Here is a 22,317-nt window from a genome sequence, read left to right as displayed (position 1 = left end):
TTTTTAGGGTTGCACAGATCATCTGGAACTTTCATCCTTTCACTTATATACTAATGTTTTCATCATACAATCTCAACGTGTTTACTACCTGTTTAGACTCCCCAACACAGTTTTTGGGTGGTTTTGAGGAATCTTCAACAGAGTTTATGGCTTATTTTCTTCCTGTGTCCTATTTTGTTTTGACAAAAAGTCACCCTGCCTTAGAACCCTGTGTTTAGATTTAAATGCCATGATGAAATCCATCAACTGTTCATTCCTCATGTGTCAATTTATCTTTTTTTTTATTTTTTATAAAACAATTTGTTCACTTTGGTTTTTATACATAGGTCATTAAGTAATGTTAACTGTGTATACGTTGCAGCTCTCATTCAGTATGTATTTGCAATAAATCATTCATTTAACATTTAATCATTTCTCATTACTTTCCATTTCAGTGGCAGGTGCCAGTTGATCCAAAGCACATTCTGGGCCTGATTCACAAAGGTTAACTTACACTTTTGTGTACATTTACGATTGTTTGCTTTTCACAAAGTGATTTACGAGTAATATCTTTACGAGTGATACTTTTATGTGCAGCTACTCTGAACTCCTAAAGATACTCGTAAATCCCTTTGTGAATCGCAAACAATCATAAATTTACACAACAGTGTAAGTTTACCTTTTGTGATCAGGCCCTTACTGTTTACCGCAGCTACTTTTTTGTTGGTGTTTTTATCATAAAAATTGCAGTTATATACAATGAATATTCTTAAACAAAAGATGAGATCTGTTTAGCAGAGATAGTGCCCTGGATTAATTTCCCTAGGCTAATCTGACATGTATATGTTTTCTCCTGTACTCCCCTTTAATGCTCTCTTCTCATTTTCCCAGTTGGTAGGTCCAATAGAAGTCCTCCATCAGGCAAAGGCTTGCGTTGACTGTAAGGGTGGGAAGAATGAGCTCAGCTTCAAACAAGGAGACTCCCTCGAAATTATTCGCGTTACTGATAACCCGGAAGGAAAATGGCTGGCCCGAAAAAATGGAACTTGTGAGTTGCATTCTTACTTTTATATGATTTTATTAATCACCTTTATTTCTTGTGTGACACATGTGTATATGTGGGTGGCTGTGCTATTGACAGCAGACATCCATCCTCCCTGTGCCACATCATTTAAAAAATATGCAGCTGAATACGGAATAGGGGTGCACAGCACCTTCCTTGCATCAGAAAACATTCACATTTTCAAACACACTCAACACTTCTATGGTCTCAACAAGATGCCTGGAGTGGAGTCCCTGAGGGATTCCACTCAACGCAACTCTGTGTGGTCTTTCCAGACCCAAAACTAGAGGATCCAGAAACTCAGTACCCTGTGGTTTTACCTGGTGTTGATCAGCACTTGGAAGTGCAACGGCTAGGAGAGGGGTTGGGGCTGTGGGCAGGGGCACAGCCTAGTTTCCCCTTGCCACCTGCACTATGAGAGAAGCAGACATCCCCCCACCACCCCCAGATGCCCTCCCTGCCAACACTTACCTGGCCAAATCAAGAACCAACCGCAAATATTTACCACCTGCCTGCAGTAGGTTGTAAATATCAGAGTTAAAGACCCCCGGTTCAGGGAAAATCTATGTAAAGGACACAGTGATCCCATACCGATCAGGTTATTCCACATTCCAGGGTATTTAGCTGTTGATTCCTGTTGATACACTGGGAGATACCAGCCAGATCATTAACTTTGGCCCTGGTATCTTACCTTAGAGGTAACCTGGAATCAGATGAGAGCCTTACTTTTCTGTAGTGAAAAAGGGTATTTTTATCTTTCTCCTCATCTTCTTTAGAGTGAGATGCGATCTAACCTTTGAAATATGAAGTAGTATTATGAAATACCGCGGCCCTTAACTCTGTACTAGGCATATGTCTGCCTTATAGTTCTGTCACCAACCTGCTGAGTGCTTACAAATTGGAACACAAGCAACCCAGCACTGGCTTTGCCCATATTGTGGGCTCATCTGCCAGGTATAGCTTGATTCCACTGGCAGAGTGAGCATGGGACCCACGTCTGGGGGCACCGGTCACACTTAGGGCATCAAAAAGCAGTAATGGATGAATGCTTGAAATAATCTCAGCCACTGGTGTTTGCTAAGGCCGCATTCCAATCCATTGTTTTTCATCCACCATGACCCAGCCATGTGCAAATCAGCCTTGACCCTGCTTCAATAGGAACAGTCCATTCCGAACTGCCAGGCCAGATACTCCCTGAACTGATGGGGCATCCCAGACAGTCTTTGATAGGGGGCCTGGGATACATCACAGTGTCTAAAGGGACCAGAGACTAATGGGACATTTTTGACAACTCCAAAATGACTTTATGTGAGAAAGTGGAGGAGGTCACAATTGTAGATCGCTTTGTAATACGTTGGATGGATGGATGAAAGGCATTGTATATCCATTTACTTCTTAGTATTACAACATTGTAAAATATGTCATATGTGTTTAGATGGCTACATTAAAACAACATCAGTGGAGATTGACTACTCTGCATTGAAGAAGAAGGATAGACATTCAGTTAATGCTCCAATGCCTACAGGAGACGATCAAGATGTCTATGATGACGTTGCAGAACAGGACAATATAAGCAGGTGAGTCTACAATGCATCTCGCTTAACTAAGCTAAACATTTGAGCTACAGATGGTTTAACTAGAAGTTTGGCAGTATTAAAAAGATGACGCCAAAGTGAGATAACCAATAGAGATGCTATTCTATACAGATATCTAAAGCGCATAGCTACCCGAAGGCTTCCCAGCACGGATTGAGATAGGACCTATGCATTCAGGGAACATGTCAACAGGGTAAGATTAGTGAGGGTATAGTCAGGCTTTGATCAGCTTCCTAAAACATGTTAAATTGTCATGTACTGCGGGCATTGTGTTCCACTGCTTAGGTACAAGATGCAAAAAGGATCTCCCGCTCCATCTGGTCCTTTGGATTCGTGGTACCTTCAGGAGTCTGGTATTGGAAGATCTTAGTGTTCTGTTGGGGGTGTGGGGTGTTAGAAGTGCCCTAATCAAGGAAGGACCTTTCGAGTTGAATCCTCTGTAGGCTCTACAAAATGCTTTGAATGTTATTCTTTCCTCAATGTGGAGCCAGTGAAGGATGGCCAAGGCCTATTTAGCTGAGGTGTATTTATGGATCATAAGTAGCAACCTAGCTGCCGCATTTTGAACCACTGGTAGACTCTTGATAACATATTTAGCTGCGCCCATGTATAAGGAGTTGTAGTATTCCAGTCGGGAGAGAACTAGCAACTGAACCACGGTTCTTCTGGATGGGGTGGGTAGAAGTTCATTGATTTTACGCAGAGTTCTGAGGATGTCACAGCAGGAGGCCACAAGTCTTTTTGTTTGTGCATCCATTGACAGAGAGCTATCCATCCAAATAACGAGGCTTTTTATGGGGGAGGAAGGAGTGGGTGGATTGCACAAGGACATTGGTCATTCTAGAGAGTGTTGGGGATCCTGGTTCAATTTAAGGCAGCAGTTTGCCATCCAGCTGGCTACTTTTTCTACGCAGGGGGACAACTGCTGGTATTATGATCCTATCATGGGGAAGAGGGAGAGGATCAGCTGTGTGTCATCAACATATGAGACGATCGACATCCCAAATTCCTGCACAATGTCAGCTAGCAGATGCTTATTTATAGATTAAAAAGTGTGGGGCTGAGGGCAGATCCCTGCAGTAACCCACACTTTAGCGGGAAGAAGTCTGAGTAGCTTGGATTTTTGCATATCTGAAATGACATATCGCTTAGAAAAGAAGTGAGCCAGTTAAGAGCGACATTCTTTATTTAGGCTTCACTTATTCTTTTTATGAGTATCTCATGGTCAACCATATCAAATGCTGTGCGCAGGTCCATTAGGATAAGGCAGTGGCTCTCCCCTGGTCAAGCAGCATTTTTAACTCCTCTGGGATGGTAAGGAGGGCTGTTTCGGTACTATATTGAGGGCGGAAACTTGGTTGTGTAGGATGGAGGAGAGGATTTTCTTCCAGTAATATTAAAAGGCTTTGATTGGCATGCTTTTCCAAATCCTTTTCTATTGGTGGAAGCAGTGCAATAGGCCTGTAGTTCCTGATACATGAGGGATTGAGATTGTTGGTCTCATCAAAATGTATATTGATGTCCCCAAGGAGGGAAAGGTTTTTTTTTGGATGGCTAGGCTGGCAATCAGATCTGGTATGGCCTCAGTGACCTTGGTGCAAGTTTCAGGGAGCCTGTAGATCAGTACCCCTGAGAAGGAGCATGTAGGTTAGAAATTGATTGTGAAGCCAAGGTTCTCGCAATCGGGGATACGTAGCAGGTTGTACACACACCTGTAGAGGTCTTTCTCAAATAATAGCAATCCCACCGCCCACTTTATTTATGCGATCATTCCTGCAGGAGTAGTATCCGGTGGGGAAGGCTTGGTGAATATCGGTAGTAGAGCTCTTTTGTAGCCATGTTTCCATTAGAAACATGACATCAGGTCGTTTTTCCCCCCAACAGCGCAAGTAGCTCCGTTTTATGGCATGGCAGGGATCTGCAGTTAATCTATTTAAGGATCCTAATGATTCTGAAGGACTATGGGATACTTCCATGAGTCAATATTGACTGAATCTCAAAATAGTGCAGTCTAAGTGGCAGACTTACAAAGGTTTTTTCCAGGTAATGGGCAGATTCACATCTGGAACTAGTCATAATAAATGCATGCATATGTTAACTGATATTAACAAATCCAGCCATACGTACGACATGGCCCATTTTCCTCAACCCTACTTATGTATAAGTGGGTTAGGAAGGACGTTCACTGTTACAGAACTAACCATGCTATTACAGTGTGCTTCCCGTAATAGCCCTCACACAAATTAGTGAGCCTATACGAGTGGCTTAGTAATTTCCATGGGCTGGTAACAGAGTACTCCTTCCACATCCTCCTGGAATCCTTGGTACCTTCAATGTTGGTAATTCTGGAGAGAGGGTGTTAGAGAGTAAACCAGGAAAAGGGAAGCTCGCCAGGTCACTCTATAGGGCACGGCAGAGTAGGACTTACGAAATAGGGAACAAAGCAGAGAAAATGGTGACCTAGCTAGCAAGAAGAGAGGAGGGTCATGGGCTGGTGGACTCATGGGAGATTGTGCAGAATGTTGCACATTCCTAGGCAAGCTCTATTCTTTGCGTACCACTGAAGAGGCTGGGAGAGACCTACACAAGTTCCTAAATAGCACCCCGTCAGCATTATAGGAAAGGATTCCAGATAACGTCTGGATAAAGAGATAAAAGATGGGGAAATTTTGGAGGCCCTGACTCAGATTAAACAACCTACCCCTGGACTTTTTCAAGTATGTGAAAAGCAGGGTGATACAACCACGCCAGGACATTTTCTATGAGTCAAGGGAAAGGGGTGAGTAGGTCCGGACTGGGAACGCAACCAGCCCCGGCAATCGAGTTGGGCCGTCAGCAGGAGTGGTGTTGAGTGGTGTTCGTGTAAAACACTGCTGTTACAGGGATGTCCCATCTCTGCTGTTTCTCAGTAGCAATGGAACCATCGGTGAACTGGATATGGGATGATGCCCTGTAACGCGGACTGAAAATGAAAAGACATGATTTTGCTGTATGTGGACAAAAAAACTCTACCTACTTGGGGATTTACATGACCACAGATTGCAAATTCTTCCAAGACAAGAATTTGGGATGCATATTGGTGGACTGGGAGATCTGTTCTATACAACATGATATATTATTTATTTCTGCTCTAGATAACTGGCTTTTCGAGGTCCCAAACAATTCTTGAAGTCAGTAGAGGCTAAATGGGGGGACTGTTGTATAGGGAGACACCGAGAATAGCTCTTGCCACCCTGACCAGAAAGCTCCCATAGGAGCTAGGGGGGCACAGCACTCCCAGGCTTGCGATCACTGGCTTACCCAACTGTTGGTGGTGAGCAACTGGTTCTTTGCATATCAGAGGAAGACCATCCTGATGGCAAAACGTTGAGCTCTGGACACATGGGGCTATGTTAGTCAATGATATGGTAGGGGAGGCTTACACACCTCCCACCACCGATGGCAGCGCAGTTAAGACTTGGAGGAGGGCTATATAAAAATTGGAATGGAAGGACAAAATGACGTTAGAGACACCTCTATCGGCCTTAGAAGATATAGCAGACCTGCATGGGCTGGCTGAGTATGGACATTGGTATATAATGGCATCTCCAAACTAGGTGTGAAGAATTTTTAAATTGGGAACTAAAAAATAAATTGCCATCCTTAGCTTGATTTAAGGGAATAGCACAAGTACAGCAAACAGTAGTAATGATGACTAGGGGCCACAATTGATGCATTGCTAAGCGTCTACAAAAAGGGAGGATGCAATAGGAGTAATGGCTTTAACTTTTAGGAAAAAACACATTTTGAAAAGCTCCAAGATTCCCATTAATATTAAAATTTTGATTTTTTTAATGTATTTTTGGGTGAATTAAATATTTCTTAGATTTGTGTATTTGTTTAATATATGTTATTCTGCAGTTTTATGTATTTTACTGAGGTTGAAATTGTTGAAAATGCTTATGCAGGGACCCCCTGCTTTCAAAAGTGATTTATTGGGGTTTCACAGAAGGCAGAAGATTAAGAACCGCTGCCATAGTCCAAGCTGGAATGCATGAGGGCATAAACTACTGACTTGTGAAACAGATGGTCAGTTAATGGAGAAACATGTTTGATGGTTTTAATGAGGACAAACAAACGTGTCTAAGAACAGATTTGTTTCGCTGTAGATGAGAATCTAAATAATCTCTATTTATTTTGATTCCTCCCCTTGTTAAAATGATATACGCAACAAAAAAACTGAAGTTGCAAGGGTTTTGCTTGCTTATATAAGTAATCTGGCACACTCTGCTGGTGTTACATTAGGTTTCAGAAAGTATTCTCTTACCATAGAACTGCCTTTGAGTAGTATCGCACTGATAGCTACTTATATTTCACTTACATAGACGTTAGGTTGGGTGGATTTATTCTTATCTCGTTTTAAGTTTGAGTTTTTCATAAGACAAAAAAGTATGAGTCTGCACTCACCTTATGCCTATTTTTTACTTGCAGGCATCTTCCTGGAAATTCAAGTGGATGTAAGTATTTAACATGTTGGAAACATTCTACATTCTTACTTGAGGACATCTTAATGTACAGAGAACTGTAATTACTGCATAAAAAACGGGATATCAAAGTGCACCACTAGAAACGTAACATTGTTCTGAAATGTAATAAGCATATTTTTGGAGTTTGATTGTGTACTAATTGTAAAATACTTGAAATGCTTCGAAAGCACTTAACCCAATGGCAAAAATATAGAAAACCATTTAAAAAATCTTAGAATTAACAGAAAATAGATACAAAAAATTAAATTTCAATATAAATGAAAAAAGAATTAATAGGAGGGCAAAAACATAGAAGCTACACAACTTACTAGATGATTCGAAAAATGTCAGTAACGCAGTGAAAGTATAAGACAAACTTCTAAGACAAACTATCGTTTGATTAATGTATTTTAATTGCCGCAATCCTAGTACCACTGTTTTACCTAAGCATGTCATTCTGGTCCAAGAGGTACAAACGAGGACATAAGACATATAGGAGACAAACCACAAAAAGGCTCATTCTGTAATGGTAAGAAAGAACATTTTGACCTTACAATAATATACTTAGATTACCTCTAAAATAGAGCATCTGAAATGTAACTCCTGAAATTGTGAAATTTCTCTGTAGTCATTCTGCAAATTGTGAGAATTCCTGAACAGATTGACCCTTCGTTCACCAAACACGGAACATGAGTGGCCTAAGCATTTTGAGTTACATAACTTTTTAAAGTTTTTCTCACCATAGTGTATATTATTTAAGAGCCATAAACGTACCAGAAAACTGGCACCACAGCACAGTATAAAATAATACAAAGCAAGGTAAAGCATTAGTACATCACATATTTCAAAAATTAAAATGTTGCCTTGATTTCTGCAGCTGCAGAATAGTTCAATCACACCCCCCACCACCCCCATAAGGTTTTGGGGACAGCCTGTAGATTTTTAGACATATTCTTCCTCCCTGGTGCAGCAGTTCATCCAGTGGATACATTCCTGCAAAGGCGATGCCCTAGTGGAGCACCGGTGTCACACTATAACTCCTTTGGCTTGTAAGATTCCGAGTGCCACCAGAGTTTTGGGGGCTGTGGCACCTCCCCCCTCCGCCCCCCATTCATTCATTAGTCCTAAATGTGTGGTTGGTTCTGGGTTAGGTGTCAAAAGTTCTGCCTATCACTTCGAGAGGGTCGAGTATATTCAGGACCATTATCTCTTTATATTAGGACATGTACACACTGTGTAGAAATTGTCCTCGGTTCAGTTTTGCCTCGAGAACTTGCTGCATTTTTCTGAGCCTTGAGGGCTGAAGTGGACCCTTTGTAAATATTTCAGTTGGATAAGGCAAAGTCTAGTAGAGATCACTACTGTCCGTCGAACCCTTCTCACTCCCTTCCAGGCGAACTCATCTAATGGACCAATATCCTTCGCCCACCGTCTCACAATGTCCCCACAGGGTTGGGGTGTTCTTTACCAGTGATCAATAGATTCTGCAAATACCCTTATACTCAGTGGCAGATATTATAAACTTTGCCTCTAAGGGGTTATGAGAGGGAGTTTAATCAGAGTGCCTTCGCGGGATTCCAATGGATGTCACAGTTGTAGGTAGCACACAATTGCATGTACTGCATGTTGTAGGTCTCAACCTGGAACGGGAAGGGGTGGATATGACTCCCCTCCGAAATATCTCTCAACCTTATGATGCCAATGAGGTCCCAAGGCTTAAAGCCATCTAGCTTGACCGTGTGTTCAAACCAGGAACACTCCCATAATGTTGTTTCTGCTATTGAACCCTTATCCCTTTTGATCCATTGGAGGGCTGGGTGCCAACAGACGAGGGATGTTGCGGTGGTTGGGGGAGAGTGGGTCATGTCATGTGTACAGTCCGTACAGCAGGTTCAGGTGCAGTTTGCCATGCTGTTCAATGCATTCCAGCTCCACCCCTACCATTCGGTCATCAAGGTCAGAGAAGAACCAATAATTTATGGGGTGGATGTGACTCACCCAGCAGTATAAATGGATGTCTGCTACACCCAGCCCCACAACCCCCTATGGTGGTAGGGCACATTTCCTGTGCGAGATGCACAATTGTTATCCTGCCCATAGAAACTGTGAAAAAAGGAATACTGCAGTTTGTAAGGGAAGTTTTGTAAGGTGTAACGTAATTTGGGAAGAGAGATAATTTTGAACAAATCCCCCCTTTCCGCTATGTTGATCAGCAGCAAATTCCATGTTTCAGTGTTGTGTTTTATTCGGGGGAGTAGTGACACGATGTTCAGATGCCACACCCGGGGTTTATCCACAGTCACCTGCATGCCTAGGTATCTAAAGTGTTCAGTGGCCCAACTTAGGGGGTGGATGTTTTTGATAGTTGGGGTGATCTCAGAATACCAAGAAATATGTGGCCCTCATCCAGTTTAGGGATAAGCCAGAGGCCTCGCCGTAGATTTGTGGTATATTCTTTGAGTTGCATACAATTAGAAAACACATTTCTGTCTAAAAATGAGCACCGAACAGACCCAGCCTCAACCTTGTGAAGGTCAAGTCACCCACATGTAAGGGCTAGCACAGGCGACATCTCACACAATGCTAGGATTACATGATTTCTTTGGAAGAAAGGATTTTTCTTCCCCTTCTCTTCTACCACCCCAGACACATGTCTAACATTGTGCTGCCTTGCTTTTATTGGCCTCGCCAACGTACCATAGCAGGTGTAATGAGGAGTACAGGTCAAATTGAATAACATAAAAATCGAGGATTTTTCTGATGTATTCAAGATATGCATACTAACTATACATTGGCCTATAACAAAATGATGTGGTCAATAGGATTGCATACTGTGATGGTGTATAAGTATGACAGAGTCTTGCTATATGTCATGTTATATATATTTTTATATGCGTCACACTGGTTGTAATGGAAATCACCTTACAAGATATTATATTAAGTTTATTTGCTGTAATTTGTTCCCCCTGATTCCCTTACATTTATTGGCCAAAGTCTGCGCCTATAACACCAGTTAGTCTTGAACTGAATGTGCTCTAAGACCAAGAGTCATGAGTGAATATACCTACCTAAATTGAATGTGGAGGGCTTTAAAACTTCAGACTCTCCACCATTCTTGGACCCGACAAAGGCCATAAAACCCATAGGGGCAATTCGGAGCTGAAACATGCGACCAGACCAACTGGTGTTGTGTACCAGTGACTTATCCACTCAACACCAAACCTTTCTTTCAACCTTATCCTTTGTTCAACAAAACTTCCTGGGCAGTAAAGGAAATGTTTTTAACCTCTCACTGCTGTCAAATCCCAGACAGTCTCCCTCCTGCTGGAGGACAGTGGGGTCACTTGGAGAACGGAACACTCGAGTGACAGACCCAATGATGACACTATCCACCAAACCACAGCGGAACTAGCATACACCTTAAATTGTAAAAATGTGGTTGAGGGTCTCGGAGACAAATATCTGGAACTCTCGCTGACCGGCAACAGTGATTCATTTTCCCCCATTGATTAATAGAACAGATACATAACCTTCCACCTAAAAGCAAGATAACGCCGTAAGACATGGTTCCCTAGAGAGAGGACAGCCCCAATCTTGCCTAATTAATCTTCTTGCCAAAGCAACAGCAACCATAGCAGTCAGAAATGTAAGAAGCACGTTGAAAGGTATAAAAGAAGTGCTTGTGAATGCCTGGACAACTAGGCCTGGATGAAATTGTAACTACACCGAAATTAGTGGTAATCAAAATGTCTCACATTTCTAAAACTTCTAAAATGTCTATTTTGCATAACTTTTGTAAGCATGTACGGACCTAACATAAAAAAAAGTCTTACAAGAAAACAGCTTAGGCTGGTTTGCACAGAAAATGTCTAACAAAGAGAAATTTTCAGGTTGAACAAGTCTCTTGATGGTATCTCACATGTCTTTTTTATGCAATGTGTGTGCTCGTTTGCACACTATCAACGAACTGTGTTTTGCTGTGAAAGCATAATATTGTGTAATTTCATGATTCTGTGGAATTGAGCAATTATGCAAATTCTCACACTTCATTGAAACACCAGCAGAAGATTCCAGGATGGCAACACAGGCGGAACACTAACACAGGCAGGGTCCAAGCCCCTTCAAAAATGATGGTTGTACCCCCTCCAAAGACGTCAAGCACACTTAGGGTTCTCTGAACCCCTGAAACACATACATCCGGGAATGCAAAGAGCAAGGGGCTAAACCCAGCTCAAAGCTATCAATTGAAAATCTAAGATTCACAAAGGAGCACAATGAAGAGGAGAATGATTGTGAGACTCACACCAAGTCAAAAAGTGTCTTCAATGCTTCTTATAAGACTTAAAGGTAGAAGACCATCTAGGCAGCTCATACACAACAATAACCTTCAAATGACATTGACAACTAAAAGGAGCTATAGCCGAACAGCCCCATGCCATCCACCTCAGCCAGGACAGGTGGTAGTGGGACAGAACTGGAGAACTGGTCACTTAGCGTGTTGAAATATGGATCTGCGTCTGGATTGCTCATCTGAACCAGGTAGGGCCTTTCCCAGAGATATGCAGGCAACAAGTAAATCACCATCCACACAACACCTTTCTAAATGAATCCCCAGAACTGACAAAAGGCCTTGAATTGATTCCAACCAACACCTGGCTCTAGCAATGGAGGTTAGGACCACAGTTTCGGGAGAGTAAAACTCAGCCACCATGAACACGTGATCTGTCACCAATCAACAATGAATAGAGATCCTTAGAGGACAACCAACAATGAATAGAGATACTTAGAGGAGCAAGGACTGGGCTATGCATTTTATAATCCTTGTAAACTAGGTGTTCATGAGACAGAGTGGGCAAAACAAGCAGCCCAAGTCAAATTGAAAAAACATGCTGCCAGGTTACAAATGAGCAGGAACCTTCTTCCAAGCAAAGAGACCTTTGTGGTAAGATCTAAGCCGATCAGCGCTCACAGGAGGAGAAATAACACATACCACAGAGGTGTTGAAGAGGCAGCAATCAACTCCCTCTTTAGGCATGCTAGCAGATTGTATTTGTTTAGAATCAGAATCCAGCTGAAAGCTCTTAGCATAGAACAAACTATAGCTGTCTGGTCCCAGGCCAGCAGACCATTCAAAGCATGTACCAAGCAATCATTAAGGTACCTAATATGTGTGAACATGAATCTTCCCTGCATGGAGAGGGCACACCAGAACGGGGAAAGATCTTTCTGAACACATTAAAAGCACTATTATTCCAAATAGAAGGGCTCAAAAGCAAAGGAATATAAAAATGAAGGTTCTTCTAGTCAGGCGCGGTTGGCACAGATAAGAGAGGTAGGGCGAGCTTAGAGGGGAGTCGGCAGACGACGGGATAAAAATAAATAAATAAAGCCATATACCTTAGGCTCGCCGCATCGCAGACTCAGCGATGCGGTGAGCGCAAGGTAAGTGGTCTTATGAATTTTTCAATTTAATTTGACCTATTCCGTCGTCTGTCAACCCGCACCCGCCCCGCACCACCGCTCTAATCTGTGCCGGCTGCGCCTGCAAACGGCTCAGTTAACATGTACATTATTTTGTGACCCTGACGAATTCCAAGGTCTAAGATCTGATTTAAGCACTGAATCTGTTAACGTGATCTTGTCATTAGATTTCGTATTTCTGTAATTGCCGACTTACTGTTTCACTCTGGGTGAACTAAGTGGAAAGAAGAACAACCTGTCCCGATGACGTGGCCACCTTACAACAGCAGTTTGTAAACATCATAAAGTATCAAATCATAAGTAATTGACTTGTTGCATTTTTAGGAGCCATTATAAGATGGTAGTCACGTGGCACCGGGAGACAGGCGCGCAACACCCATTGGGCTCACGGGGCGTCAGACATCGTGTGTGTCATCCAGCCCGGGCTGACACGTCTTCGCGGGCTGGCGAGCATCTAATTGCAGCCGCACCCGAGTACTTAACAGGTCTTTAAAAGACCATTAATTGTAAAAGAGGCGTTTGTTGTGTTCATCCATTCTTACAGCCACTCTGTCTGTGGTTGGAAGAATTAGCCCCCCCCCCCCCGAAAGCACAATGTCTAGGGAGAAGCATACAAATCTCTAGCTCTCCTTCTAGCTGACTACTTCAAAATACAGCGCTATGCCTCTTCCTCCTGTCTCTTCTTTTGAGCATCCTCTGATGTCCATGTCAGCAGAACAAAGCAGCTTATTGAGGCCAATATCGAATCTGTGTTAAACAAGCCCCGGTCAACTGCTCCTGCTCATTCAGTCTTAAGATTGCAGGATGAGCCTCTTCCAGTGGAGCCTGTAAACAATAGACGGAGGGAGAGGCTTCCGCTGAGGTTTCTGGAAACTATGGGGCATATTACCAAGCAATAGCGATAATTATCGCTATTGCTTGGTTAGAGACAAAAATTTACTGCTGAGCTGCGGCGATTTATATCGCAAATAAACCTTGGTATTACCAAGGTTTATCGCAAATGCGATAAAAATCGGCCGCAATGCATGAATATCGCTGAAAAGTCAGCGATATTCATGCATTACCGAGCTAATGCTCTTAGCCATGCTATCCACCTCCCACTGGATAACATGGCTAAGAACTGCTCAGGGCAGGTGTTAGCTTTTGGAGATATTCGCGCTTAGCGCGAATATCTCCAAAAGTTGGTAATAGGAGATAGCGATGTTAGCGACTGTTTCCAGTTGCTATATCACTGACATGCAAAGTGGGGCCCAAGATGGTCGCTATCTCCTACTAGCTGTCGCTAACTGGTGTTAGCGACAGCTAGGTAATAGGGAGATCATTTTATCTTCCCTTTCTTGGCTTTTAAAGATAAACCCCCTTGATAATATGCCCCTATATTTGGCAGAAGCTTTGGCAGATGTCTTAAGTTATTCAGGACAATTTAGGCCTCTGGGAGATCCCTCACCCATCTACTTCTGCTTCTACTTCCACAGCTCCTCATGCTTTAGTGGTGCTGTATGTTTTTAGCAGATATCAACTGGTGTCTTATCGCAGGCTGGTGATTTTCCCCATCATTTGTACATTCATTCCTTAAGGATTAAGCAGAGCTAGAGAGGTTTGTTCCCCCGCGATCTTGCAGAATCTTTATCCGTTTCTGGGCTTTAATCAAATTTCCCTGAGACATTGAACATTGTTCTCTTCTTCTCATTTTGGTAGGTACACATATGTTACTCCAAAAGACGCTGCTCCTTTACAATTAAATTTACAAAAAAATGTTGTTTTACTAAACAGGGTCTGCTCTGCAGTCACCTGTGCTCCTAGCATCGAGGCATATGCTGCAAACACTGCTCAATCACTGCTCCAAGATTTTCAGTCACTTTTGAGTGCCCTGGAGATTGGGGAGGATTGTGGTCTGGTCCATCAATAGATGGAGAAACAGCTCAAACTCATGCCTGATGTTGTGGCAGTTGGTCTTCAGTCAGCAGCTCTGGTGGCCGATTTGGCCGTGGTATCCTTTTTGCAACACCGGCGACAGTGCTGGAAGGGCAAAGCTTGTCAAAAAGTGTTATATCCTAAGTTTCTGTTCCTGCCCCATAAACTTTCTGGATTGAAACGGGAGGATTTGGTGACACAAGTGTGGAGAAATCCAATCCCATACACCTAAGGCTCCAGCAATGGCATCAGTGTGACTTTCTTAAGATTTGAAGTCTTTCCCTCAAAACACACCACAGGGTTTTTCCCCTCTGAGTGTTAGAGGCATAGGGGCTTAATCAGACTTTGAGAGGATTTTCAACCTCTTGTTGCCCTCATCAGAATATGGCTCTTCACCCTCCCAATCTCTCCTTGTGAAGTGGATGTCATCTTCTCTTAGGATGGAAAGAACATGTCATGGACACTAAAGATTTGCCCAAGAACCTTTCCACTGGTTTCAAGTGTGTACCTGATACTCTGGCAAGCACATCCCACCAGAATGGCAGCATTTCAACAGGGAGGTGAGGAACCTCTTGTCAAGGGGGGTGCTTTTACCAGGCCACGCTGAGGAGTGGGATCTCGGGAGTTTACGCCATCCTTCTTTTTTGTGCTCACACCTGAAAGTACCTTTTGTCCCATTATAACTCTACGAGGCGTGAATGCCTTCATGAAGAACATCTGTTTTTGGATGACATTCTTACACAAGATCATTTCAATGGTGTTTCAGGGAGCATTCAAACTTCTGTCTTTCTGGAGGATTCTTACTTCTTTTATCTAGTGCCTCATCAATATTAGATTTGTCATGGGAAACACAAAGGAGAACTCAGTTCAATTGGTCAGCAAGTTTCAATTTTCATGATGTCTTAAAAATTATTATAATTTTACATTTTATACAGACTATGATTACTGAAGTCCATTTAACCTACTAGCTCTCCCCCTACTAGTCCCTGTGACTAAGCAGATGCAGCCTTGCCGTCGTGCTAAAGGCACTACTTGCCCCCTTATTTGCTACATGCTCGCTTTACCATCACTGTCCCACTTCTGTTACCCCTCTATGCATGTCCAAAATCTTATTTTAATGTGGTAACTGCTATGCCCTTCGACAGTACCTTCTTTTCAGTCAATTTCCTTCTAGTAAATGAATAATGGTCACCACACTGGAGAGATTCTCAATTCATCCAATTAAGAGTCCAAAAACGTGTCATTTCTCACTAAAAGCAGATGCATATCATACCCTGTACCCGAGGCGCAACTAGAGCCATATTTTCGCGGAGTGCTCAATCTTGAAGCAATAGGCAGAGTGGAGCTGCAGGGGCTCTTAGAAGGGGTGAAACACAGTAAGGCCTCAATAACATGCATATTGTCTTTAAAAGACCTGTGAAGTGCTCGGGTGCGGCTGTGTGTGTGCCCGGGAAGCTGTCTCAGCCCGGGCTGATCCAGAGGGGGGGGCGTGTTGAGGCCTTTTGAGTCCAATGGGTGTTGCGCGCCTGCCCTGTACCATCGTTCTCATTTAATATCAAGCTTAAAGGCGAAAGGGGGAACAATATTTTCTTTAGTTTTCTGAAGCAGTGTAAAAAAGTTGCAATTTGTAGTCTGCTGTTGATATTTTCTAAGAAGCTATATATTTAAACAAGTCGAAAATTAAGTATTGATGAGCAATTAATAGTATATTTCACTTTTTCTAAGCAGTGCTCCCACCTCCGCCAATTGATGACGACATTTACGATGGGATTGATGAACCAGCAGACATAAGGTAGGTGAATTATTCCACGAAAGTATCTAAATTGAATGAGAACAGTCATTTATAATCTGCCTGCCCAATAACACTGGCCTGGAAAAGTATGTGTCCATGGCACACATAAGTAAAATGTACATAACTTATCGGTAAAAATTCCCTGATCCTCATTATTACATTTAGTAGCATTTTTTCATGCAGGTTGGCTTTACGAATACAGACCTTCCATCAAGTATAGGATTTGTTTTTCAATTTCCTATAATGTATCGCTTACAAAATACTATGGCTTTTGTGTTACGCCTGTATTATACCGCTCTTATTACACCTCTGTAAATTGTGATGTTAATTGAACACCTGTATTTCTGTCTAGCTTCACTGCAACTCCTATGGTAGCGCTCTCGTATAAGTTGCTGTTTTTCTTTTGTATTTTTTCCTGGTTACTATTATTATTTGACATCATTTTTGTGATCATTATTATTTTATCACTATGTGTATTATTTATTTGTTCTTTTCTTGAAAATTCAATTAAAACGATATGAGTTTTTAAAAAAATGACAATTAGCCAGAACCGTAATTTTAAGGATGGGATGAAATAGATGGTGTTTTGTGGCATTGCAAAATGTGATGAAGACTCGAAAAAAAATTATGAGTATTCACATTTTCTAGATAATTTTCATTTTAAAAGAGGACACAAATTTACAACGTTAAAAAGCTGGTGTATGTTTTTTTCGAGGGTGAGAGTAAATTGTATATTCCCCTATTTCCCAGGAGTGTAGGAGAGGAGTTTTCCTCACAATGAAATTTGCCATGGAAAAAAAAAAATTTGTTTTCATATTTCCTCCAATCAATCAATCAATCAATCATTTAGAGCACTTGTGAAGCGCGCTACTTACCCGTGAGGGTCTCAAGGCGCTGGGGGGAGCTGCTACTGTTCGAAGAGCCAGGTCTTGAGGAGTATTCTGAATGCGAGTAGGTCTTGGATCTGTCGTATGTGGGTGGGAGGGTGTTCCAGGTCTTTGCGGCGAGGTAGGAGAGGGATCTGCCTCCGGAGGTAGTGCGATGGATGCGGGGGTCGGCGGCGAAGGCGAGGCTGGAGGATCGGAGCTGGCAGGTGGGGATGTGGAAGCTGAGTCTGCTGTTCAGGTAGGCTGGTCTGGCGTTGTGGAAGGCTTTGTGTGCGTGTGTGAGGAGCTTGAAGGTGATCCTCTTGTCGACGGAGAGCCAGTGTAGGTTTCTCAGGTGGGGATGATGTGGCTTTAGCGGGGGACGTTGATGATCAGTCGGGCGGAAGTGTTTTGGATGCGATGTATTCGGAGTAGATGTTTGACTGGGATTCCTGCGTAGAGTGCGTTGCCGTAGTCCAGTCTGCGGCTGACGAGGGCATGTGCAACCGTTCTTCTTGTTTCGGTCGGGATCCACTTGTAGATCCTGCGGAGCATGCGGAGGGTGTTGTAGCAGGAGGAGGAGACGGCGTTGACCTGTTTGGACATGGAGAAGGAGGAGTCGAGGATGAAGCCTAGGTTGTGTGCATGGTCGGTGGGTGTTGATGCTGTTCCCATTGAGGTCGGCCACCAGGAGTCATCCCAGGCTGAGGGGGTGGGTCCGAGGATGAGGACCTCCGTCTTGTCCGAGTTCAGCTTCAGCCGACTGTTCCTCATCCAGTCAGCGACGGCCTTCATTCCGTTGTGGAGGTTGGTTTTGGCGGTGAGTGGGTCCTTGGTGAGGGAGAGGATGAGTTAGGTGTCGTCGGCTTAGGAGATGGTGTTGAGGTTGTGATGGCAGGCCAATTGTGCGAGGGGGGCCATATAGATGTTAAACAGTGTCGGGCTGAGGGATGAGCCCTGGGGGATGCCGCAGATGATGTTGGTGGCTTCGGAACGGAAGGGTGGGAGGCGGACTCTCTGGGTTCTGCCGGTGAGGAAGGACGTGGTCCATTCCAGGACTTTCTCTTGGATTCCGGCTTCTAGAAGGCGTGTTCTTAGAGTGCGATGGCAGACCGTGTCAAAGGCGGCCGACAGGTGCAGGAGGATGAGGGCTGATGTTTCGCCGTTGTCTAATTGGTGTCTGATGTCGTCTGTGGCGGCTATGAGGGCTGTCTCGGTGCTGTGGTTGCGTCTGAATCCGGATTGGGATGGGTCTAGAATGTTGTTGTCTTCCAGGTGGTGGGTCAGTTTCATGTTGACGATTTTCTCGACGACCTTTGCCGGAAATGGGAGCAAGGAGATTGGCCGGAAGTTCCTGAGATCCTTGGAGTCCGCTTTGGGCTTCTTGAGGAGGGCATTGATTTTGGCGTGCTTCCAGCTTTCCGGGAAAGTCGCTGTTTCGAAGGAGATGTTGATGACCTTCCGTAGTTGGGGTGCGATGGCTATGTCTGCTTTGTTGAATATGTGGTGTGGGCAAGGGTCTGACAAGGATCCTGAGGGGATGGAGTTCATGACCTTGCATGTCTCGTCGTCATTGGCGATGGCCCAGGAGGTCAGGCGGTTGGCACTGGTGATGTTCGCAGGGGGAGGTGGCGACTGGCGTGGTGGGGGCGGTCGTGGTGTGTAAGCTTTCGTGGTTGTCAGCGATCTTTCGGTGGAAGAAGAGGGCTAGTGAGTCGCACAGTTCTTGTGAGGGCGGGATGTTGTTGGTGTTGGCGCTGGGGTTGGGGAGTTCCTTTACGATGCTGACGAGTTCTTTGCTGTTGTGTGTGTTGTTGTCTAGGTGGTTTCTGAAGGAGGATCTCTTTGCTAGTATGATGAGGTGGTGATGTCTGTGGGTGGAGTCCTTTTGGGCTGCGTAGTTGTCCGGTGTGTGATCGTGGAGCCAGGTCTTCTCCAGTTTCCGGCATGCGCGTTTGGGTGTCTGGAGCTCGTCGGTGAACCAGGTGGCTCTTTTGCTGGTGTGGTTGTTGGGTGGTGTCTTAAGCGGGGCGAGGGTGTTGGCGCAGTCTTCGATCCATTGTCTGAGGTTGCGGGCTGTTGCGTCTGCGTTGGTAGGGTCGGTAGGGGGGTTCTGGGCGAGGGTGGTGTTCAGCTGGTCGTCGGTGACTTTACTCCAGCAGCGGCGAGGTGGCTTTTGGGTGCGGTGATGTGTGGTCGGTTTCTTGAAGGTGAAATTAATGCAGGGGTGGTCGGTCCAGTGGAGTTCGGTGGTGTAGTCGAAGGTGACGTGGGAGCCTGTGGAGGAGATGGGGTCCAGCATGTGGCCGGCGGCGTGGGTGGGTGCGGTGACGAGTTGTCGGAGGCAGAGGTTGGCTAGTTTGTCGATGAGGGTTGAGGAGTTTGGGTCGTTGATGTTCTCGAGGTGGAATTTGAAGTCCCCGAGGAGGATGTAGTCCATTGAGTTGGGTGCGTGGGTACTGGCGAGGTCGGCGATGGTGTCGCTGAACTGGGCCCCTGGTCCGGATTGGTCTGTAGATCAGTGTTCCTCTGAGGGTGGTGTTGGGGTCGGTTTGGATCCGGAAGTGCAGGTTTTCGGCGGCGTTCAGGGTGTCATCTGCGTGGGTGCAGACTTTGAGGGTGGATTTGTGGGCGATGGCTATTCCTCCTCCGATTCCATTGGCGCAGTCCCTGCGGGTGATCTTGTAGCCATCCGGGATGGCTATGGCGATGCCGGGCACCGAGGAGTCGTTCCACCAGGTCTCGGTCAGGAAGGCCACGTCTGGGGCGGAGTTGTCGAGCAGATCCCAGAGCTCGACGGCGTGTTTACGTGAGGAGCGGTGTTGAGGAGTATGCAGTAGAGGTGGTTGGGTCCAGTCCTGGGAAGTTTTGTGGTTCTGTCGCAGGTGAAGCTGCAGGTGCGGCAGGAGAAGGGTCTGTGGGTCTGTTTCGGGGCTGCCTGGAAGCAGGTGGGGTTTTGGCCGGAGTTGCGTGCGTGGAGGCTGCTGGCCTTGTAGTGCGTTCTGGTGTTGTGGCGTTTGCGGGGTCCAAGGGTCCTGGCGCTGGACACGGCAGGCACGTACGGGTGCAGACGGGCTTGCCTTTGGCACGCCAGCGGCGCAGCCGCGCAGAGGTCACCATTTAAAGCGGGGAGAGAGGGAGGAGCAGCTGGGAGGTGGGAGCGGGGCGGCGAGGGGGCGAGGCCGCAGGGGGCAGCGGCGGGAAATCAGGGGGTGCAGGTGCACGAGGGGGGTGAGGGGACAACAGAAGGGCTGAGGCCGAGATCAGGCATTGGCCAGTGGATCAAACCACGGGCATATAGTCTACCGAAGTGTGCATGGCAAACAAAGAGTTTGCTTGAAAATGTAAGATTAATGCAGATTTATTTTCGAAATTACCAAAAATCATGTGGGCACTCAAATTGTAGACAAAGTCTGAGTTTACTCACTTTAGGTGAATTAGGCCCCATGTCCTTATCCTTATTGACAACTGTGAATGATTTTTTTGGGATGGATGGGAGTGCAGTGGCCTATAATGTACAACCACATGCATAGAAAGATTTGATGCCCCAGGACCGAATGGTGATCTAAGGAGCAGAAAGATACCTGAGTTATCACTGGCGTATTTCATCCTGGATTTGACCGCTGAGTGTGCTGTTTCAAATTGAGCTGGTCATAATAAGCGTAAATGCTGCAACCAGTTTTAGGTCTATGGAAAAACTCAAGAAGTGGTGATAAATGTATATTATGCAGCAGAGAATGTCAATGTGAGACTTCACACGTGATAAGTGATATAGCATATTAAGTGCAGCATAACCCACCGTGTAGGATCAAACAGGGATATTCCTTGACTGATTTGGATGGGTGATTTGGATCTGCCATCCATATCAGTCAAAGATGTGGGATGCTGAAGTACGGTTTGGTTATCAATAATATTTATTTAATGAAGCACACAAATACTGTCAAGGAGTCTCTTGCCACAGTTAGATAGAGGACAGCCGTGATTTAAGAGAGAGGCTTCCTTTCTTTAATAAGTTCTAGAAGCACCTTAATCTCAACTGGAAGGACAGTCCATATATATATAGGCTGCCCGAACCCTGAAAGATCGGAAGCTCTGCATCTGATACTTAACTTTGGGGACAGAGAATAATGGGTGGGAAGAAGATCTGGGAAGACACAGACATGTATACATGGCAATGTTTGAGCTAAGCATTTCGGACCATGAGCATGGTAAATACTGTGCATAATGCAGGTGTTTGCAAAGTGGGTTAACTTGTGAACAGGGCGCCAATATAGATGCCAAAGATGATTAGAAACATGATCAAATTCCTTGACATTGCAGAGTGCTCTAACAGCTGTGTTATGAGTCCGGTGTAGCTACATAATACATTTCTTTGGTAACTGGTTGTAGACAGTAGTTGAGTTGAGACTGTATCACAGCATATCATTACTACAGGCCTGATTGAGAGTTTGACAGATGGGTTACTCTGTCACAAACGTCACACGTCTGTCACACCGTATTATGTGTCATTGGATATAATGCACTTTTAATATGGCATACAGGATATCTGTCATGTTTGTAATGGAGTAACCTGTCCGTTGAACTCTAAATCAGGCCTATAGTGAGGAAAATATAAGAATGAAAAAGCACTAGGCTACCGCCGCAGGTGAAAACAACAAGACTGGGTGGAAATGGAAAGATCCTCACCATCAAAATCCCTAGATTAAGGACCATTTGTACCACTTTAGGGCGTGGGCCAAGTGATTGTGGCCAGACCTGGTTTCCCCGTGAGGAACAGGGAGAGTTTTGCGGATGGTCGTCAATGTAGCGTGAAGAGCAGGCCGGGTGTCGTGGACAGTAGTCGCTGTAGCACGAAGATCCTGCCCGGCATCACTGACAGTTGTTGCTGGAGCTTCACGTTGACGGTCACCATGAGCTGTCAATGATGTAGTGAGAAGTGCAGATCTCGCGTTGCCAGGTGCTGCTGGTGGTCGCTGTGGGGCAAAGAGTCGGTTTAGTGGAGCTTCACATTGGCGGGCTGTGTGGATTGCAAAATCTTGGAGAGGATGGCAACATCTTAGTGTGAACTGGTCCGCGGGCGTTCGAAAAGAGCCCGAAAATTTCACCTTTGCTTTGGAGGAAA

General features: G+C 44.7%; 1 protein-coding gene across 8 annotated transcripts in view; it reads left to right on the top strand.

Moving 5' to 3' along the window:
- FYB1 (FYN binding protein 1) overlaps nucleotides 1–22,317 on the top strand; it is a 706,027-nt gene that overhangs the window by 568,789 nt on the left and 114,921 nt on the right. For 4 of the 8 annotated variants that reach the window (XM_086960560.1, XM_086960563.1, XM_086960565.1 and 1 more), the window contains exons 8-11: nucleotides 871–1,027; nucleotides 2,478–2,619; nucleotides 7,108–7,133; nucleotides 16,266–16,329. In XM_086960560.1, the coding sequence (XP_086816686.1) occupies nucleotides 871–1,027; nucleotides 2,478–2,619; nucleotides 7,108–7,133; nucleotides 16,266–16,329 (389 nt within the window). Of the gene's footprint in view, nucleotides 1–870; nucleotides 1,028–2,477; nucleotides 2,620–7,107; nucleotides 7,134–16,262; nucleotides 16,330–22,317 lie in introns of all 8 variants that reach the window. The other 4 variants (XM_086960558.1, XM_086960559.1, XM_086960561.1 and 1 more) reach the window with 1 other exon arrangement.

This window comes from Lissotriton vulgaris, chromosome 3_1 (genome assembly GCF_964263255.1).
Source record: "Lissotriton vulgaris chromosome 3_1, aLisVul1.2, whole genome shotgun sequence".
Lineage (NCBI taxonomy): Eukaryota > Metazoa > Chordata > Amphibia > Caudata > Salamandridae > Lissotriton > Lissotriton vulgaris.
Note: the sequence above shows the minus strand (reverse complement) of the source record. Positions and strands in the feature narration are given on the sequence as shown.